The following is a 20291-nucleotide window of genomic DNA, read 5'->3' on the forward strand; positions in this document are numbered from 1 at the left end:
TAAATAAAAATTGCCTTTGGGCCCCGATAAAACTGTGACTTTTATATTGCGAGGTCCCATTTGGTGATTTAGCAGCAATATCAATTTAGTAAAGGCTTAGCAATCAATTTGTAATAAGTCTGGAATATCAGCCTATGTAATAATAGAAAAACATTTGAAAAACTACAGATGTATTGTTATCTTATAAGTACAATCCATTGATGTATTGTTCCATTTGCGATTTAGAAAAGACCATAAATATGTTTAAATGATTATGAAATCTTAACACTTGTCTATGGTTATGTTTATATAAAATGTAGTGCGTGTACTGAACATTAAGAAGAAGTTAACTTTATAAGGAGTCTTTATAAGGAGTCAAAAGGAGTTGTAGCGGCGAGGCTTATTAATAAGGCAGAATTAAGTGTTTCTGAGCTTTCCCAAATTAGGCCTCATCTCTCTGTTCATCTCTGTGGTGCAGCCACAGAGAAACTATTCATGCAGGCTGATTTAAGGTTTCCTTTGATAAGGTTTCCTAGGACAGCTCCCAAAGGGGGATGCACTTAGCTAAGCCTGGCTATCATGATCAATGGTCATCCATTGGTGCCTATCTGTCTAGGGAGGGCCAGATGGACATCTGGACTGCATTCCTAAGTGTCAGGAGTAAGTGACTCATATCTCACCTTGATCAACCAATCAGGGACTGGTAGGGCTGAGTAACCCACGTGGGACTCTGATGCCCATGGAACTTTCAGCCAATCAACGAGCTGAAGTTCCTCCAGGTAAAAACAGGCAACACAGAGAGGCTGAGAGATTCAGAGAGATTCTAGAGAATTCTGTGGACTTTTCTAAAGGGAATTCAAAGGAGAATTCCAGGGCAGGACGGCCCAGGAGCAGAAGGCTCCCAAGGGCAGGACATTCTCGCAGCGCGCCTCCTGACCATCCTGAGACTCAGCTCGGACAACCACGGAATGGCCAGTGTGTCCGAGTGCCAGAACTTTCCTTTGTTCTAAGAGTCTAGAGCGGAGGTTGCCAGAGAGTAATCAGAGGATCCACCCGAGGTTAGCACCAGCAGCAGGCCTCGTGAACAGGTCGGAACTGTGGACAGCTGAATCACTATTCAGAACTAGCTCTTCATCAGGAACGAACCGGTCTTCTTCCTGACTTGCTGGGACCCACAGTCATCTTTTCTCCTGTGCACAAACTTTGCTAGTTAAAGCTAACACTAACTAGCCGGTCAGTGAGCATCAGCAGCGCACCGTCGCAAACCGCACAGCACAGCCTGGCACCGAGCCAGAGAGCGCGGATTGGACAGCAACAGCCTGCAACTGTTTCTTTGTGCCCGCAGGAGATCTGAATCCCCAGAGATTGGATGAGTATTCAACTTCACTGCATTACTGCTCGAGAATTCAATTGTTATCCCAACCAGTTGATATCAATTTAATTCCTAAGAGTTATGTACTTGTTTTGAGTATCTAATGTAGACGTTATAACCAAGTTCATTTATGAAACGGTCTTAATGAATGATATACTGAACGTATGTCCTCTTGATATATGTAACACTTTGTAACTGACTGAATATATACCTTTTGTATTCTGATAACCCTCTCGATAAGATCTGTTAGGTTTATATGCATATTTTATGTATTAATAAATGTATCCTCGTGTATTAGTACTGTACCTGTGTGTGTGTTGTTTGAGTTATATCGCATGGTTGGATTCTAAAGCCATCAAAAGAATCAATTTTGTGATTTACTGCTACAATTAATAATTGTCCCAGTAAATGCCCAAACCCCACAGAACTGGTGCCTTCAGAGAGCACACTACATTTATTTTGGCGTCCCTGGGCCGGCTATGGCAACGTTACAGAGTCATCCTCTACTCCTTATAAAGCTGTTTTCTGTCTAGTCCTGCTGTCCTGGGAGTTTTCATGCTAAACTGCTCATCTTGCTCTGTCATAACACACAGCACCAAGTCTGTGTTTCCAGCACTGACTGGCTACAAGTGCTGCTGAAGCAAGGAAGACAATTTGCATAGAAGAGACACTTTGCATTGGCAGCACAAGATTCAGTGCTCTGGGAGTGTTTATAGCCCTGTGAGTTTAACACTTCATGACTGAGAGCTGCCCTTCATGGCAACAGAACCCACAGCAACAATGATCTTCATCACCATCTTCCTCTGGACTCTCCTCATCTGCGCTCAGGGTATGATTTAATACATACCCAGGTGTTGACTTAAACATTTTTTAAAACTTTGATAGAGCATATACCTTGTAAAATATTATTTCAACAAGTTTTATAGCAAAGTGTAAAATACCTAAAATAAATTATTGTATTCTAGTTATTAAATTCCTGTATTTCTTGTGTTTTGTCTTGTTTTCAGAATCCAGTGGACAGTTTACTGTGACTCAGACTCCAGCAGTGAAATCTGTTCTCTCTGGACAGACAGTCACTGTGAGCTGTAAGACCAGTCCTGCAGTGTACAGTAATAATCACCTCCACTGGTACCAACAGAAACCTGGAGAAGCTCCTAAACTCCTGATCTATTATGCAACTACCCGTCAGACTGGGATCCCAGAGCGTTTCAGTGGCAGTGGATCTGGGACTGACTTCACTCTGACTATCACAGGAGTCCAGGCTGAAGATGCAGGAGATTATTACTGTCAGAGTTTCCACTACCCTGGCAGTACTCCTGTGTTCACACAGTGTTACACAGCCGTACAAAAACCTCCCTCAGCAGGACTGCACAGTGACTGCACTGCTGCAGCTGGGACCTACTGCAGGTGCACTTACAGATCAAGTTATTATACTACTATAAGAGATCATTCAACATAGTCACAGTATTCAAAGAAATCTAATTATATTATTTCTCATTTCAATCATTTTGATAATGAGGCTGGAAAGCAAGATACTGATCTCAGCTGATATCTCTGGTATTCATCATGCTCATGAGAAGTATGTTTCCTGGTGGCACAGAAAAGTCCACCCATCCATTTCCTAACCACATTAACCAGTAATGGGACACAAAGTCAAAGTAAACGTAATGCCAAACCGAACCTTTTGTTTTGTGGTGTGCTTGAAATAACAGAGATACCAAAAAAAAGAAAGATAGAAGAAGAGAAAGGAGAATCATAAGAAACACATATATACAGAATGCAATACGATGCCACATTACTTGTGTTACTTACAAAGGGTGGAAGGCTGGATACACTCTGGATGAGATTCCCATCCATTGCAGGGCAACCAGACACAATCACACACACTCACGCCGGGGTTAATTTTCCACATGAGAACATGAGGAGAACATGGAAACTCCACACAGTTAGCACTGTGAATTGAATTGAAATAGAAATTGAAATAAAATTGAATCCAGGCCCCAGTGCTGTCAGGCAACATTGACAGAACTAAAGACATTGTTCCTCCAAACTGTATTTTCACTCAAATAAAGATTTACTCAACTAAAATGCATAAAAAGCCAAGTATTATTCAATTACTTCCTGTAATGTGCCCGTTTTGTTTTAACATGTCTCAGATATATACAGTATTCCATTTTAGACAGATCAGTTCGGGCTGTAACAGGGTTGTTCACAGTCAGTAACAGTATTTTGACAGAGAGAGTGAGATCGGACACACTGACTGGCCCAGTTTCTCTCTGGGACGACAAGTGTCGCTCAGGTGACACACAGGCTGATGGTCAGTCTCTGTGTCAGAGTGTCCCACAGTTTTTAATGCCCTTCTCCTTTAATGTTATGTCTGTATTTCAATGTTCCTTCTGTCTGTGTCTGCAGTGCGGGTTTGGGGTTCACTTGTTTCTTTTTGGAGGTCGAGCCTCCTCGTCGGGTCACCAATAGGCTTCCTCATAACCAAGCAGATAAAACCAAAACTTTTTATAATCAAATTATCAAATACCTGAAAAGCACCTGATTCTTGGATGCTGTTGTTCCTTGTGAACTATGCAGTATAATCCCTGCTAGAGAATGTCTGAATAAGAATCTCTGCAGCTCTAAATTTCTATTCGAACTTGTGACTCTTCCCTAAAACAGAGAAATGGGATCAAAAAGTGTTGAGATGACATATTATAGTCTTGAGACACATAGTCATTCTAATACAAAGACCATATTCATATTTATGATGTTTTCAGATTGACAGTACTGGGAAATGGGAAGGAACATAAAAATAACAAAAATGATCTGTCTTTCTGATTTGTTTCCCCCAGGTTTTACAAAAGAGATGGAGGCACAGATCTGATGCCTCAGGCTGTGAGTAAAGACCTTTGAGCAGCTGTGTTCTTCTCGATTCATGAGTTTTGGATATAAATCAGACCAGTGGGGGCGTCCAGGCTACAAACAGACACAAAACAGACAACTCGGTCGAAACAATGGTCGAGGACTCCCTCCTGTCCACCAGCACGGTCAAGGAGTCTCTGAACATCAGATTTAACCCCTCTCTCGCCCTGCACAAGAGAGAGGCCCTGCGGAGCGTCCACTTTGACAGCTGGACTGAACTCTTCCTGGTCTTAAAAGCATGGTTCTGGGAAAAGGATGGGATCCGCGGGGGCAAGTCCTTCACGGATCGCCCATCGATCTTTATTTACCACGTGAGCGAAGCACTCGAGAGTGGGGTTCCCTCACAGGGAAGCACACTGCCCTGCCCCAAGCGGGGATCGAGATGTCCAGAAAGTCCACCGTGAGGGGTGACAGGTCAACTGTTGAGGTCAACAACACAGATATGCCACTGTCTCAAATGAAATTAGAGCTGCACCAACTGCCTAATTATGCAGTATCAAACACAATGCCAAAATAGGCCAATAAGAGAAATGTGGATTAATTGTATTTGTATGTTTATCTTGACTTGTGTTACTATATTCAAATTTCTGTCTTCAAAGAGGTTCTGTGATAGATGTGCACAAAGTGTGACTGATGTACAGTAAACTGCACTCTAGAGCAAATTATTCTGCTTGAGGAGCCAATTTAAATGTGACCATTTTCCTTTTTTGTTTGAATCATTAAAATGTACAGTTTTGACTGAATTCTTCACTTCCATTTATAGAATTATAGAATTGTTGCTCCTCGTTTGAGTCATTTGAATCATTGTATTAAGAGTTTTGCACACAAATGTTCTGTATAATGATTATTTTTTTGTAAAAAGCTGCACAGGGATTACTGTATTATTAGTCAACAAAGGGTAGCACTGAAAACTGAAACGCTGCTGCTCTGCTTACTGATGTGACTCTTGTCTCAGTGTAATTGCCATATTACTGACACTAGAGGGCAGCACTGAACACTGAATTGAGAGTCTCAGTCTTTCCCAAAAAAACACTGCTCTGCTCCTCTTATGTGACACTTGTCTCAGTGTATGAGAACAGTGCTGCTCTTTCATTTCACCCTGCCTGTCCAACACATTGTTTCATCCTATCAATACAGCCTCTCCTAAGAATCCAGTCTGCCTGATATTGAGATACCTCACCTGTGAACCTATCTGAGATGCTTTGCTGCCTCACACTTCTTCTTTGTACTTCAGGATGTTCACCAGTTTCACTCTGTTTCATCAGTTTCTGTATAAAATGCACTGAAAGTATTGAAGTAAGATCATCATTTGAATCTGCAGTGCAATAATTATACTTTAAGATTACAGTTGAGAGGGTATCTTTGAAACCAACCTTCAATGAGAGTGATATGCTGCCAAGGTCTGGCAAGATTATTATCTCTGAGTCAACATATGTGTTTTCTTGTAAGTAGAGAAGTGTTGGACAATACGGGGCTGTGCAGCTACACAACCCTTCTCTGAGTTCACCAGCCCCGGTTCTGAGCTGTAAAACAGACCAGCTCCACTGGGCTCTGATCCCTTCACACTCACAGGGACAGCCTGAATGTGGGAGGAGTCTGCAGAGGATTTCTGGGTTCTCAATGTACTTCAGACATTCAGAGCTCAACTCAATATTGGTATTCTTTACGGTTTTGTATTAACAGTATCACTCTGAGCACAATCTAACCTGGTTCATAATCACTGCAGGTATTGTTTCACATCAAGAATAACATACTGTACGTTTGGAAAGCTGTGTCATTTCTACTTGTCACAGAAACGGCAACAAACACGCACCAGTATTGTTCACTGACACTGTGGACACCCACTTAAAGCACTTTACAGGTAATGGGGATCCCCTCCACCGCCACTATTGTGCAGCCCCACCTGGATGATGCAACAGCAGCCATAGTGCACCAGAACGCTCCCCACACACCAGCTCTCAGTGGGGAGGACAGCAGAGTGACAAAGAGGGGGATTATTGCCATTGAGGCCATGATTGGTAAGGGCCATGGGAAATTTGGCTAGGACATCAGGGTTACAACCCTACTCTTTTTTGAGAAATGCCCTGGGATTTATAGTATCAGAGAACCAGGACAGCATCTTTTTACAGAATAGTGTCCCCATAATTAGGAATGCCATTAGGAACCACACAGACCACAGGGTAAGTGCCCCCTATTGGTCACACTGACACCCCTTCCAGCACCAGCCTTAGTTTTTCCCAGGCGTCTCCCATCCAGGTACTGAGCAGGCTCACACCTGTTAAGCTTCAGTGGGCTGCCAGTTGTGAGTTGCAGGGTGATATGGTTGCTGGCATAAAGTTTTTTGTGTTTAAAGATTTAATGAGTGACCAATAATAACAGTAAAAGTAAGCCAACATAGGTATTACATCTGAGTGTCAAGTCATCGTAAATATATTCTGTTCAATGTTTAAAGAGTCGGTAAAAAACCCATGAACAGTACATGTTTGTACAGTTTCACATGTTCTGTCTTTTGTGTACATGAAGTAGAGCACAGTGTCAGTGAGCAATACTGGGGTAAATGCATGTTTATCGCTGTTTCTGTGACAAGTTGAAATGACACGGCTTTCTAAACGTATAATTTGGAACCCAGTGGAGCTGGTCTGTTTTACAGCTCAGAACCGAGGCTGGTGAACTCAGAGAAGGGTTGTGTAGCTGCACAACCTCATGTTGTCCAACACTTCTCTATTTACAAGAAAACACATACTGTATGTTGACTCAGAGAAAATAATCTCGCCAGACCATGGCAGTTTATCACTCCTATTGAGGGTTGGTTTCAAAGATACCCTCTCAACTGTAATCTTAAAGTATAATTATTGTACTTCAAGTTTTTTTTGTTATGAGCTGCAGATTCAAATGCTGTTTCCTACTTCAATACTTTCAGTGCATCATATACAGAAACTGATGAAACAGAGTGAAACTGGTGAACATCCTGAAGTACAAAGAAGAAGTGTGAGGCAGCAAAGCATCTCAGACAGGTTCACAGGTGAGGTATCTCAATATCAGGCAGACTAGATTATTAAGAGGAGCTGTATTTATAGGATGAAACAATGTGTTGGACAGGCAGGGAGAAATGAAAGAGCAGCATTGTTCTCACACACTGAGACAAGTGTCACAGTAAGAGGAGCAGAGCAGTGTTTTTTTTAAAGTGAGACTCTCAATTCAGTGTTCAGTGCTGCCCTCTAGTGTCAGTAATACAGCAATTAAACTGAAACGAGTCACATCAGTAAGAAGAGCAGCAGCGTTTGCTAGCAGAGACTGAGACTCTCAATTCAGTTTTCAGTGCTGCCCTCTGTTGACTAATAATACAGTAATCCCTGTGCAGCTTTTTACAAAAAAATAATTATACAGAACAGTATAAGTGTAAGCAATTATAATAATTATTAAAAGCTTTTAGACTACAGTATGCTGACATGAAATGCATTTGAATTTGGATTTACACAGCAAAATGCAGGAAAAGTGCATTTTGATGGGAGAAGAAACAATATTTGTGTGTTCGTTTGCACGGATATCCATGTGTACAGAGACAAGGTAATGCCAAACAAAAACTTTTTGAAAAAGAAAAATTTCAGGACGGCACACAACCCGTATTACAGCTTGCACACGGTTAGCGTTCCGTTTACTGTTAACAGCGATAACACTTGGCATTAGTCTTACTATCAAGTCAAGTGAACGTACAGCATTGCGTTCAATGTTTAAAGAGGAGGCAATGAGCACCCTACAGTATATACGGGACATGTTTCTGCAGCTTCACATCAAGAAGAACATACTGAAAGTTTGGAAAGCCGTGACGTCTCTTCTCACAGAAACGGTGAAAACGATACGCGTTTAACCTGGGAATGCTTACTTACGGAAGCGCATTGCTCCCACTAAAGAAAACAAAATCCTCGATAAGGAATTTTCTCGTACGAGATAGTAATTCTCGCGTACTCTATGTGATCATGCGACAGCACGATCGCCATATACTGTAATACCTCTATCGCTCCGTGCGGACTTACAGTTTTAAGCAGTGGAACTGATTGCACGTATAACTGTTCATAACGGAGCCATCATTGCTTTGATCTCTAAATCCCACACACCTGGTCCTAATGCTTATAATGATTCGGTTCATATTTTCTCACAATTGCAAGACTTCATTATGACTAAACCCCAGTCGAAAGTAAATCCGTACACATTCTGCAGCGCCGGACATTGACACGATCATTAAACCGAAAGTGCCAGCTAAGCACACGGTAGCTTCTACATGCGTTCAGTGCACAACACAACAGGTTGTGTATACATTGAAGTAATCATTGCTATCTCGTAAAAAAGGGCGATTTTTTTTACCCTTGTTGGCAGCAATGTGCTTCCGTATTTACTGACACTGCGTTGTACTTCATGTATCCAAAAGACTGAACAATTTAGATTTTTTTTCGAAAAGAGGAGTGTGGAAGTATTCTACTGTTTAAGTCAATGCTACTTTGCAGGGGACAATATTATTTCATAGTGTGGCGTCCTCGCCTGGCGTTGCGGCCGAAGAGCGCACGGCTGGGGTGCGCGGCGAGGGGCAGGACGGGAGTAGTACTGTAGTAGTGGTCAGGGCGGGGACTAGGGGAGCCACTGGCCAGTGCCGCTGACCATTCTGAACGGGTGTACACCGTTGATAGGTTGCCGGGGTCCCTGTAAATAGTTATCCCAGTTTTGCAGCCCCTTTTATATCTGTACCCACTTACCACTCTATACCACGTACTGTACACGAAATGACCCAGCGTGTTGTACGCTGTGTCTCTCTGTTCCTACTTTCCCTGTTGCTGGTGCTGAGCCGGACGCACGTCCGACTATAAAGCGCTGTGGTTTTAAAAGAGCCCAGGTTCCTGTCTCCATCCTCACTGACCCCGTCTCGTTACAATATTCAGTACAATGCATTATAGAGTATTAATATAGTAGGCAACATTGTTCACAAATTAACTCTTGTGTAAATACAATACATGTGTCATATATACCAGATACTTTTATCGTATAAACGCAATGCTATCTCGTATAAATGATATATTTTATAATAATAAGACTCCGTACGCTTCCGTGCTCCACTGTCGGCATTTCTATTGTATTTTACTTTGTCTTTGTGCAATCACAATATTTTCCCGCTAATTGAACAAGAAATCCAATTACATATTACTTTTAAAGTAAATCTTTATTTCTTTATCTAAGTGCAAAACTGTAAAGTGTGATTGTTACTATTACAAGTGCAACATTTGGGCATTTAATTTATAACTTATATCAGAATGCAAATTCTGACAATTTACTTAAAAAAGCAACAGTAAACTATAAAAAGTTCAATTACAGTTGAAGGAGAAGCAGACAAAAAAAAAATAAAGGTTTATTTATCCCAGAACTCCCTGTGGATTGTAATTTATGTGATGTGAGTCTTAGTTGTGTATAATAAGGTACTGTATATACTGCATCTGAAATGCAAGTGAACAGACTGAAGAATCTCCTTCAATTCTCCTGCCATTTCCTGCCACTGCTGGTAATTTGCTGAGTCACCTCCAGCACAAAGAATAGCAGTTGGTTACCTCAGCTTCAGAACTACATTAATCTTAATACAGGCTGGAACAGTCATACACAATCTGAAACACTGCAATTGTTTTCCAAGAATAATAGCTTTTTTCTACCCAGTGAGTGCAGTAAAATATTATCGCAACAGTACAGTACTGTATGTGTATTTACAGCACGTAAAATACTTGGTGTCTAAGTCCTCATTTTACATTACTAATACCTGCATTATCTGGGAAAGCAGAGATATTATCATTTTCCCATTCAATTAAAAAAAAAACTTTCTGAAAGATCACATACTGTATGTATCCACAGTATTTTGAACATTTTTCTGCTTTGCTAAGCTTTGTGTTTATCTTTTACTCTTTGCCACAGCTAATCCTAGTTTATTTCCTCTGACTTCAGCACGTCTTTTGTTTTGCTGTGATCAGTACAGACAGATTCAACAGACAGGCTTAAAGTCATCTAGAGATTATTCCCAAACTACCACAAGATCTGTCTTTCACAAGATACTGTACAAACATCAAGTGGTGACATTCCCTAGAGAAAGCATAAAGACAATTAGAGCATTACAAGCTGACAGAAACAAGGAAAAACACATTGATTAAAAAAGTACCCTGCTAACCAAATAACACTGTGATGATATCATAAAAAAGCTGCAACTTTGTTTCAAATCATTGTTGCTGAATTAATTTGTAGACTCCAGGGAATGTTGAAAAAGTCAAAATACATCTTTGGCCCGATTCGGCTGCAATGATTAGGGATTAGATAACGTGCTTTATAATGTGTACAAAACACCAGCAAGTAACACTTACTCAAATCAAGGACACAACATAAACATGGGAAGTATTTCGAAAATACAGCAGCATTAATATTATGTCTGGATGTCTGACATAAGCAAACTGCATATTTCCAATAAAAACCATGTAAAAACATTGTGTCTAAGGAACCTAACACCTGGAAAGTTTTTTTTTTAGTTGGGTAATCGCCCTGCCCTCATTCAAGAGCAATTCATCCCTCACACAGACCTCCCCAGTCTTATAGTGAAAATTAGGACAGAAATGTCCAGATCTCAGGTTATCAAAAAAATAAATTTCTAAGCCTCCACGATATCCATTGGCCTATTGGCAGCCCAATAATCAATAAACAATTCATTATTCATTCAAAACAAAGCACATAAATAACAAGTAAAGACAGATATCTGAGCAGTATACTATCTGGTATGTACTGTATGTTTTATAAGATTTATACTGGCATATACTAGATGTATTATAAAGTTCACACAGAGGTTCGCAACTGGGTGAAGTTTAGTAGGAGAAACAACACCAGATGAGTAATAAACACTGAGTAAACAGTGTTCAGTATGAATTGTTTCACAAAGTACTTGATGCTGTAATATTTAAGAAAGAGGCTAGAATCCTAGATTAAGTATGAGAACAAGCTAAAAAAGTAAAACTCATGCCTTACAAGCTGATCTTACAGGAGCCCAGGCAGATTAAGTTTCTTAAACCATTTCTTATTGCTGATGTCTTCATTCATCAATTCAGTAAAAACAGGAGTTAACCAACATTCATACAGCACTCAGACTAAACCTGGGTGCAATTGAAGCGTGTGTCAGATGTATAAATAAAATGGTCATTTTAATGCTCAAAAGTACAGGTAGGAAATTGTAAATTAAGTTATGTTAGTAAATTATTTGCTAGATATGATATATTATCTGTGTACTACAGATTAATAAGTAAAATTTAGACTCTGACACCTGGATAATATTTTAGTATAAATAAAAACATAGTAATTAAAATCAATAAAATGGGGAATCACAAAAGATCTACACATATGTTAGAAGATGATCTCCAGAAAAAGGCCATTGCTCACACACTGTGAATTAAGATTTCTGGTGGGAATTAGACTAAATTAATCTGTATTATTCTATTAATATGTCAGATTTGAACAACTATCTTTGTGAACGACCAGGTAGAGGTTTATTCCATGCTGAAAAGAAAACAGGCACAACGTTTCAGCTGTGGATCCTTCTTCTCTCACCTGAAAGGTCTTTTTTTCTTTTCTTTTCCTTTAAGCCTGGAATAAACCTTTACCTGTTCCTTTGCAGTCTATAGTACGCACGCTGACACAGCTCCCTACTTGAACGTCTTACTAAATGACAGATCCAGAAGGCTTCAGTCTCGAAGAATTACATTTAATCTAGAAATCTGAATTAATTATCTGTGCATCGTTACAGCACCTCGCGTTTCTCCGTCTCTCATGTAGTTTAACAGCGCAGCTGAGCTCCTCCTCCTGGGCTCCTGCCTGTGGCTCAGACAGCTGGGCTCTCCGAAACCATAGCGCTGTGCGCCCGGCTGGCTCTCTGCCATGGCAGGCAAATCTCCCCGGCTGCGCTCCGCTGCCCCGCCGCCCCCGGGCTATTTCTGGCTGTGAAACTGGAAGACGGGGAGGAGAAAGCGAAACCGCTGCCGAGAGGATTTGCATATCGAGCTGCGCAGGTGCGCAAGCGTGACCGACGCGCTCCCAGAATAGACCAGCTGCAGGTGTCAAGAGTCTCTCCAAGAGCAACAGACAGCACCAGGCAGCTCCAGTCTCACAGACCATCACCCGTATCCTTTCATGATAAATTAATTGACTCTCTTTCTTCAGCACTTAGAATAATGTGCAGTTCCCTCAGAGGTTTTTAAAGGCTTTAACTCGATTAATATTAATATTCACACTGGCCATTCACAGTACAGCATGGTAATTAAAATAATTAAGATGAGAACCCCCCAAAATCCCTAGGATTTCCCTAGGAAAAGGCCAATGCTCACACACTGCTAATTAATATTGACGGTTTTGGAAATGATTGTTGTAGATTCAGCACAGGTAGTGTCAAAGAGACAGTAGCTGGGTCCTGGAAGGAAAGAGACACTTTATTAGAAGACTCTGTTAAATTGTATGTATGATAATGAGAGCAGATACCTGGCAGCACTGTGGTCCTGGGTTCAATTCCAGACCTGGGGTGCTGTCTGTGTAGTGTCTGTATGTCCTCCCAGTGGTTACCTGGGATTTCTCCAGGTGCTCTGTTTTCCTTCCACAGTCCAAAGACATACTGGCAGGTTAATTAGCTTCTGGGAAGATTGTCCCTGGACTGAGTGTGTCAGAGTCTGTGTTTAAGTTATGGGATTGAGTAAGTTATATAACAGATTCAGTCCAGTAATATATGTTCTTCAGAGCCCAGCCTGAACTCCAAAAGGTGCCTTTACCAGTTGAGCACTTTCTGTCAGACTGTCTGTAAGAGAAAGTACAACTTAGAGGATGCTCTTTTGCCCATTCTTACCACTTACATTTGCAAGTAGCTCCTTTAGATCTGCAGATTTTTTTATCTAATCACTAATCATTGAATTAACTAGGAAAACCTCAACACTTTTCTTTTGTTTGTTGTTTGTGTGCTTTAAAATGACTAGACATTTAAGTGGAGAACCTGAAATAAAAAAAAACATAATAGTGTCCAGTAGGGTTTAGTTAAATGGAACAGAGACCAAAACACCTCATGGCCTAAAAAGAAAGAAGGAACAATCTGAAATCTGATTGAAATGCAACAGAACTCATGATGGCCAAATTCACTGTTCTAGTCTCATTACCTTATGTATATGGATTGGTAACTGGCTAAGAGGGAACATTATGTTCATAACCTTAAGCGCATAGTTCATAATCTTAAGGGGTACCACACTTATTTGGGCAGATGAAACTAGTGGTGTGCCTCAAGGATGGGTATTTGGCCCCATCATCTTCCTGGTCCATATAAACATCAGCTTCAGGTATAGTTATCAAACTGGTTAAATTTTAAACAATTAAAGTCTGAGAGAGTGGTTAACACAGAAGCAGCGGTAAGGGAACTAAATAAGACTTTAAAGACAAAATCAGAAATTGGGCAGACACCTGGTATGAAATTTAACATTGTTACTGTAAGTGCAAGGTGATCCAGGCAGGTAGTGTACGTTGTGTATATTTAGCATGGATGAGTCTGGACTGCAGGATGTTACACGCAAAAGAGATCTGGATGATTGTACAGAGCAGGAAGAGTGGAATCTAATTCCAGGGAGGTTATACTCCAGGTTTACAAGGCACCTCTAAGGCCTCGCTTAGAAAACTGTGTTCAGTTTTGGGCAGCATATCAAAAAGGAGAATAGAGTCTGAGAAAGAGTTAAATGAAGAGCAACAATAATAAATCCTAGTTTCAGTGGATTGTCATATACTGTACAGACAAGCCCAAGTCATATACAGTTATACCTGTATACAGACAAGTTCTAGTCATCTGACTAGAACAGAGGAAATTGAGAGATTTGTTCCAGATATACAAACTATAATGGGTATAGACAAATTCAACATACAGGCTCTTTTACACACTCAGGAGTCAAACAAGGATGCAAAGTCATAACTGGAACTAAAATGGAAATAATACAGGATGAAAAATGAAAACTGATGCTGTAACGAACGTGTTCTGGGTATTTAGAATACAGTATATCACCCAGGTGGATGAGTCTCAAGCTCTGGGCATCTTTAAGAAATGTCTAAGTAAAATGTTAGATCAAATTTGCTACTAAACTGCCAAATAAGCAAGATGAGCCAACTGGCCTGCTGTTGGACACTCCTGGGTATCTCCAGCCTCCTCAGGGCCCTGCTGTCAGACTCTTCAAGGAGCTAGCCTGACCATATTATAAGACCATATTCCTTATTCTGATTTTTATCACACATTATATGTGATATATGTATGCTGTTGATATATATTCACAGGGTGTGTAAACGTCACTACTAGATAAAAGATTATACATGTGAAATGCAAAGGCATGTTTCAGAATGTATACAAACTATGAAAGATTAGAAACAGGACAAGTAACGGCAGGACAAGCACAAAATTGCTCTTGTGTACCGACTCTTTTTGTCAGTATGCAGGAAAAACAATTGTTAATTTGATAACACTGTGGTACTGTAGATCCTGGTGTGTCAGTGCTGAGTTTGCAATTCAGAGTAATGTGAAACATTTCACAGTGTCAGTACTCAGTACACATACAGTGCCTTGCGAAAGTATTCGGCCCCCTTGAACTTTTCAACCTTTTGCCACATTTCAGGCTTCAAACATAAAGATATAATTTTTTTTATTTTATGTGAAGAATCACCAACAAGTGGGACACAATTGTGAAGTGGAACGAAATCTATTGGATTTTTGAAACTTTTTTAACTAATAAAAAAATGAAAAGTGGGGCGTGCAAAATTATTCGGCCCCTTTACTTTCAGTGCAGCAAACTCACTCCAGAAGTTCAGCGAGGATCTCTGAATGATCCAATGTTGTCCTAAATGACTGATGGTGATAAATAGAATCCACCTGTGTGTAATCAAGTCTCTGTATAAATGCACCTGCTCTGTGATAGTCTCAAGGTTCTGTTGAAAGCGCAGAGAGCATCATGAAGACCAAGGAACACACCAGGCAGGTCCGTAATACTGTTGTGGAGAAGTTTAAAGCCGGATTTGGATACAAAAAGATTTCCCAAGCTTCAAACATCCCAAGGAGCACTGTGCAAGCGATCATCTTGAAATGGAAGGAGTATCAGACCACTGCAAATCTACCAAGACCTGGCCGTCCCTCTAAACTTTCAGCTCAGACAAGGAGAAGACTGATCAGAGATGCAGCCAAGAGGCCCAGTGATCATGGATGCAGTTCATCCATGATCACTCTGGATGAACTGCAGAGAACTACAGCTGAGGTGGGAGAGTCTGTCCATAGGACAACAATCAGTCTTACACTGCACAAATCTGGCCTTTATGGAAGAGTGGCAAGAAGAAAGCCATTTCTCAAAGATATCCATAAAAAGTGTCGTCTAAAGTTTGCCACAAGCCACCTGGGAGACACCCCAAACATGTGGAAGAAGGTGCTCTGGTCAGATGAAACCAAAATCGAATTTTTTGGCCACAATGCAAAACGATATGTTTGGCGTAAAAGCAACACAGCTCATCACCCTCAACACACCATCCCCACTGTCAAACATGGTGGTGGCAGCATCATGGTTTGGGCCTGCTTTTCTTCAGCAGGGACAGGGAAGATGGTTAAAATTGAGGGGAAGATGGATGCAGCCAAATACAGGACCATTCTGGATGAAAACCTGTTGGAGTCTGCAAAAGACCTGAAACTGGGACGGAGATTTATCTTCCAACAAGACAATGATCCCAAACATACAGCAAAATCTACAAAGGAATGGTTCACAAATAAACGTATCCAGGTATTTGAATGGCCAAGTCAAAGTCCAGACCAGAATCCAATCGAGAATCTGTGGAAAGAGCTGAAAACTGCTGTTCACAAACGCTCTCCATCCAACCTCACTGAGCTCGAGCTGTTTTGCAAGGAAGAATGGGCAAGAATTTCAGTCTCTCGATGTGCAAAACTGATAGAGACATACCCCAAGCGACTTGCAGCTGTAATCGCAGCAAAAGGTGGCTCTACAAAGTATTAACGCAAGGGGGCCGAATAATTTTGCACGCCCCACTTTTCATTTTTTTATTAGTTAAAAAAGTTTCAAAAATCCAATAGATTTCGTTCCACTTCACAATTGTGTCCCACTTGTTGGTGATTCTTCACATAAAATAAAAAAATTATATCTTTATGTTTGAAGCCTGAAATGTGGCAAAAGGTTGAAAAGTTCAAGGGGGCCGAATACTTTCGCAAGGCACTGTATAATATACACTATATATAATCTCTGATTCTTCCTCCTCCTCTCTGTTCATGTCCAGCTGTTGCTTCTCTTCGCTCTCCAGCCTCCAGTACTGCTGGTTGTCCACCCTTGAGGAGGAGCCAGATCCCCAGACACACTTGTGTGTCTCCAGCCTCCTCAGGCCCCTGCTGTCTTGACTCTGCATCGAGCTGGTCTGTGGTTTCGCTGAAGTCTCTGTCCCTTAAGCTGCACTGCTTTTAGTCACTAAAAGTCACTCTCCCCAAGGATATCAGAGAGTCACCTTCTCTAAGCTCCTTCAAATCCAGTCTCAATACCTTCTTTAGAAGAGCCTTTATTCAGCTTGTTCCATTCTTTACCCCTCTGCTCCTATTATACTTAGTACCACCATCCACTGTCTCCTCTGTGTATTGTAATCGTGTTTTATCTTGTGTATTCTTTTTATTTATTGTTGTTATTCTGTAAAGCGCTTTGAGAAGCCACCTTTAAAGGCATTATATAAAATAACGTTTTTGTATTATTATTATTATTATTATTATTATTATTATTAGTATTATTATTATGATATAACCATGTATAATATAGTTCTTTAATTTTCAGGCATCTTTGATGATGAAGATGTCAGGTAAATCAATTAAATTTATTACTCTTTTTATTATAATAAGAAGACGGTTTCCTCTCACTGGCTTTGACACCCTGTCTTTCAGTTAAGAGCTGCCAGCTGTCTTTGATATGGAGGGTCTTGTTCTCTGCCTCTGTGCCACAGGGTCAAACTGGGGCCTTTCTCACCCCGGAGATCTTATATTCCTTTTCAGAAATTCAAACGCACACAAAGTGACACAACTCCAGATTCTGACTTCAATATTTTATTTGAACATCTAGAGCAAAACAAACAATGAAAAATGTCCTAGACTACACAAACACACACCAGTTACCAGACAAGCTCTAGTGACGGCCGGAGGCTGAGACTAACATGCGAGGCTACTGAGCTGCTGCATGGCTCGACAGGATCTGCAGACACACTGGGGCCAAGGGAAGGGCGGCTCTTCCCCTCTTCTCCCAGGACAGCGGCTGCGCGGAGAGTCCCTGAGCCTGGCCGGGCCCGGCGCATCACGCCGCGGCTCCCGCGCACTGACTCCTGCGGACGCTGTAGGAGGCCGGCGAGTTGTCGTGGGTCACTGTGCACACGTACTCCTCCTTGGCCTCCCACTCGGCCTTGCTCAGCTTCAGGGAGCTGCTGCGGCTGAACTTGCCGTCCCTCCCCTCCTCGCCGCTGGTCAGGACCCCGCTGGTCACTTTGGAGCCGTCCACCGTCCACTCCACGCTGGCCCCCTCGGGGGAGTAGCCGCTGAGCAGGCAGAGCAGTGTGGCCGAGTTGGTGGACAGCTCACTGGGGGACGGGGGGAACAGCGACACTGTGGGCTTCACGGTGGCGCCGGCTGGGAGAGAGCGAGACAGAGCAGGGTAGAGAGTCAGGACTGGTGTCCAGCAGGAGACTGAGCCTCACTTATTTTGCACCAGCACACACCGCACTTTGGGACACATAGAAAAACCACATGCTCTTCTAAACAAAGTTCAGGCTTCTTCCTACTCCTGTATCTATTGTTTTAATAATTAACATCAATACATACATTTTAAAGTAACACATATTATCAACAAGAATGCTTTCAAAGAAGCCCCTTGACATCCTCAGATCAATGTGCTACAGAGTAGCCTAGTGAGCAGGACAGGTCTCTGCTTGTTTGGAGCCTTTCTGAGGTTCTGATGACTCATCACTAGAATCATGGTGCCTGAGTTCTCTGCACCAGCTGTCCTGAACCAGCCTGGACTCCAAGCTGTGACCCCGAGCAGCCTGTTCACCTCTGATACAGAGAGAACAGGTCTGCAGAGTCAGCCAGCCCAGTTTCCAATGAGTTCACTGACACTTAGACAGAGCCACCAAGTGAATTAACTCCCCATTCCACCTGCTGCTGAAAATCAGAATCAACAAATAGTTATTATTTTAGGAGGATTGTCTGCATGAAAGACTTAAAATAAGCCAATGTAGAATCTTCTCACTTTAAAGACAACATGTATTAATATCTGCAACACATATCACTTCACAGGATCTTATTAAACATTACACTGTAAGTGTCAGTTCTCAGCGCTGTAAATTAAACTTCAGCTGTGGAGGTAATTGTTAGCTAAGACTGAAAAAAGCACAGGCTGATGCTGGTCTGGACTCGATTAGTGCTTGAATAATTTTCATTTGCTACAGCTTGCAACAAAAATTGTGTTAACATAACATACATGCAATGTATATGCACTTTAAGATGATTTTTGAAGTTTCTATATAACTTGAAGTTTAATACTATCATTAGGCATTACTAAAAAAGAACAACTGCGCTGGGTCTGTCATCTGTGTTCCACTTCATGCTTTACTGAGCAGCACAGCAGAGGAAAATGTGTCTGAAGAAACAGCTGCAACAAAACCTGAAGATTTAAATTAAAATACTTTCACAAGGTTCATAAAATAACTTCAACGCTTTTGATCCTGTGCTGATCAGTACATTAGAAGTCATCAATTTCTACACATAAAAAAAGTATAAAAGACTTACCTGCAGTTTGTCCGTGATTACATTCTCAAATACTATTTTTTCATCAGCCCATCTGATCATTACTTGATCATTTATAGATAATTAAAGATAGCAGTTGTGGATTGCAAGTATATTAATATATTAATATGAACATACAGCAGTGCATTATACTAATATCAATATCATTATTAATTTAATTACTACTATAACAAAGGTGATTAATCAACTGAAATTAATTTAATATTGAAAATAATAATGATGATTTGTAAATTCCTACACTATTCTAGTGTTACCGGAAGTAGCAGACATTGAATGTTGATCATTTCTATCTTTACATAATGTCTCTGTCTAAGGAAAAAGCAACAGTATCTTAGAAAACCATTCCATTGCAAATGGAGTGCATTCTAAAATGCCAGTTGACCTCAGCCTCAACAGTGACAGCAGCTTCCAGTTCAGTTAGATTCTGTTGCCTACAGATCTGTAAAGGTGTATTGAAAAATAGCCTTACTTCTGAAGAAGATCAAAACTGCCTTACAATTGCTTTTAATCATATTTAAAAATTGTATACTTTAAAGCCTAAAGAGTTTTTTTTTCTCTGCTGAGTAAATACAATAAAAGAAAAAAAACAGTTTTCTTCACCAGTCCTGTCTGAACGTGGACTGCATTGATAAGACTCACTGCAGTCTTTATGTCAAATCTGACTGGCAATAGGAATTCATTAGTATTAGGAACACCACTATTAGTGGAGTTTTGGCGGTTTGTTTTTAGCCTGCATAGAAAATTAAATTATGTAAGTGAAGTGCCTGATCTTGATTTACTTTTAGCAACCTGACACAAAATACAAGGATAAGAAAACAATAAAACAGATTTCAGTCACTGACACTGAGAGTGGAAACATTCTTCCCTGTTTGAACATCTATAAAAAGCATTTTTGAATTGATGACCACTAGAAAAGCTGGGGGTAATTTAGAGTTTGGAAGACTGGAACAAAAAGTTCAGAGACTTTGAAACCCAACCTGAACACAGCACACGGCTGATTGTGATTATTACAGCTGGACATGTCACAGAAGAGACTGGGCTAGAGCTGATTCAAAAGTAAGCAGGTTCTGAAGCATAATGTTACAGGACAGTCTGGCTCCAGGAGAAATTAAAGATTCTAAACTGCTAAAATGT

The 20291-nt window shown here is 40.9% G+C and overlaps 1 gene segment (V, D, J or C); it reads right to left on the reverse strand.

The window, feature by feature from the left end:
* Positions 1 to 17392: 17392 nt before the first annotated feature.
* LOC148646800 (Ig kappa chain V region Mem5-like) overlaps positions 17393 to 20291 on the reverse strand; it is a 40682-nt gene continuing 37783 nt past the window's right edge. The window contains 1 exon segment of the V gene segment in view: positions 17393 to 17981. Within this exon segment, the coding sequence occupies positions 17653 to 17981 (329 nt within the window).

The sequence above is a fragment of the Lepisosteus platostomus genome, chromosome 16 (genome assembly GCF_059453375.1).
Source record: "Lepisosteus platostomus isolate fLepPlt1 chromosome 16, fLepPlt1.hap1, whole genome shotgun sequence".
Lineage (NCBI taxonomy): Eukaryota > Metazoa > Chordata > Actinopteri > Semionotiformes > Lepisosteidae > Lepisosteus > Lepisosteus platostomus.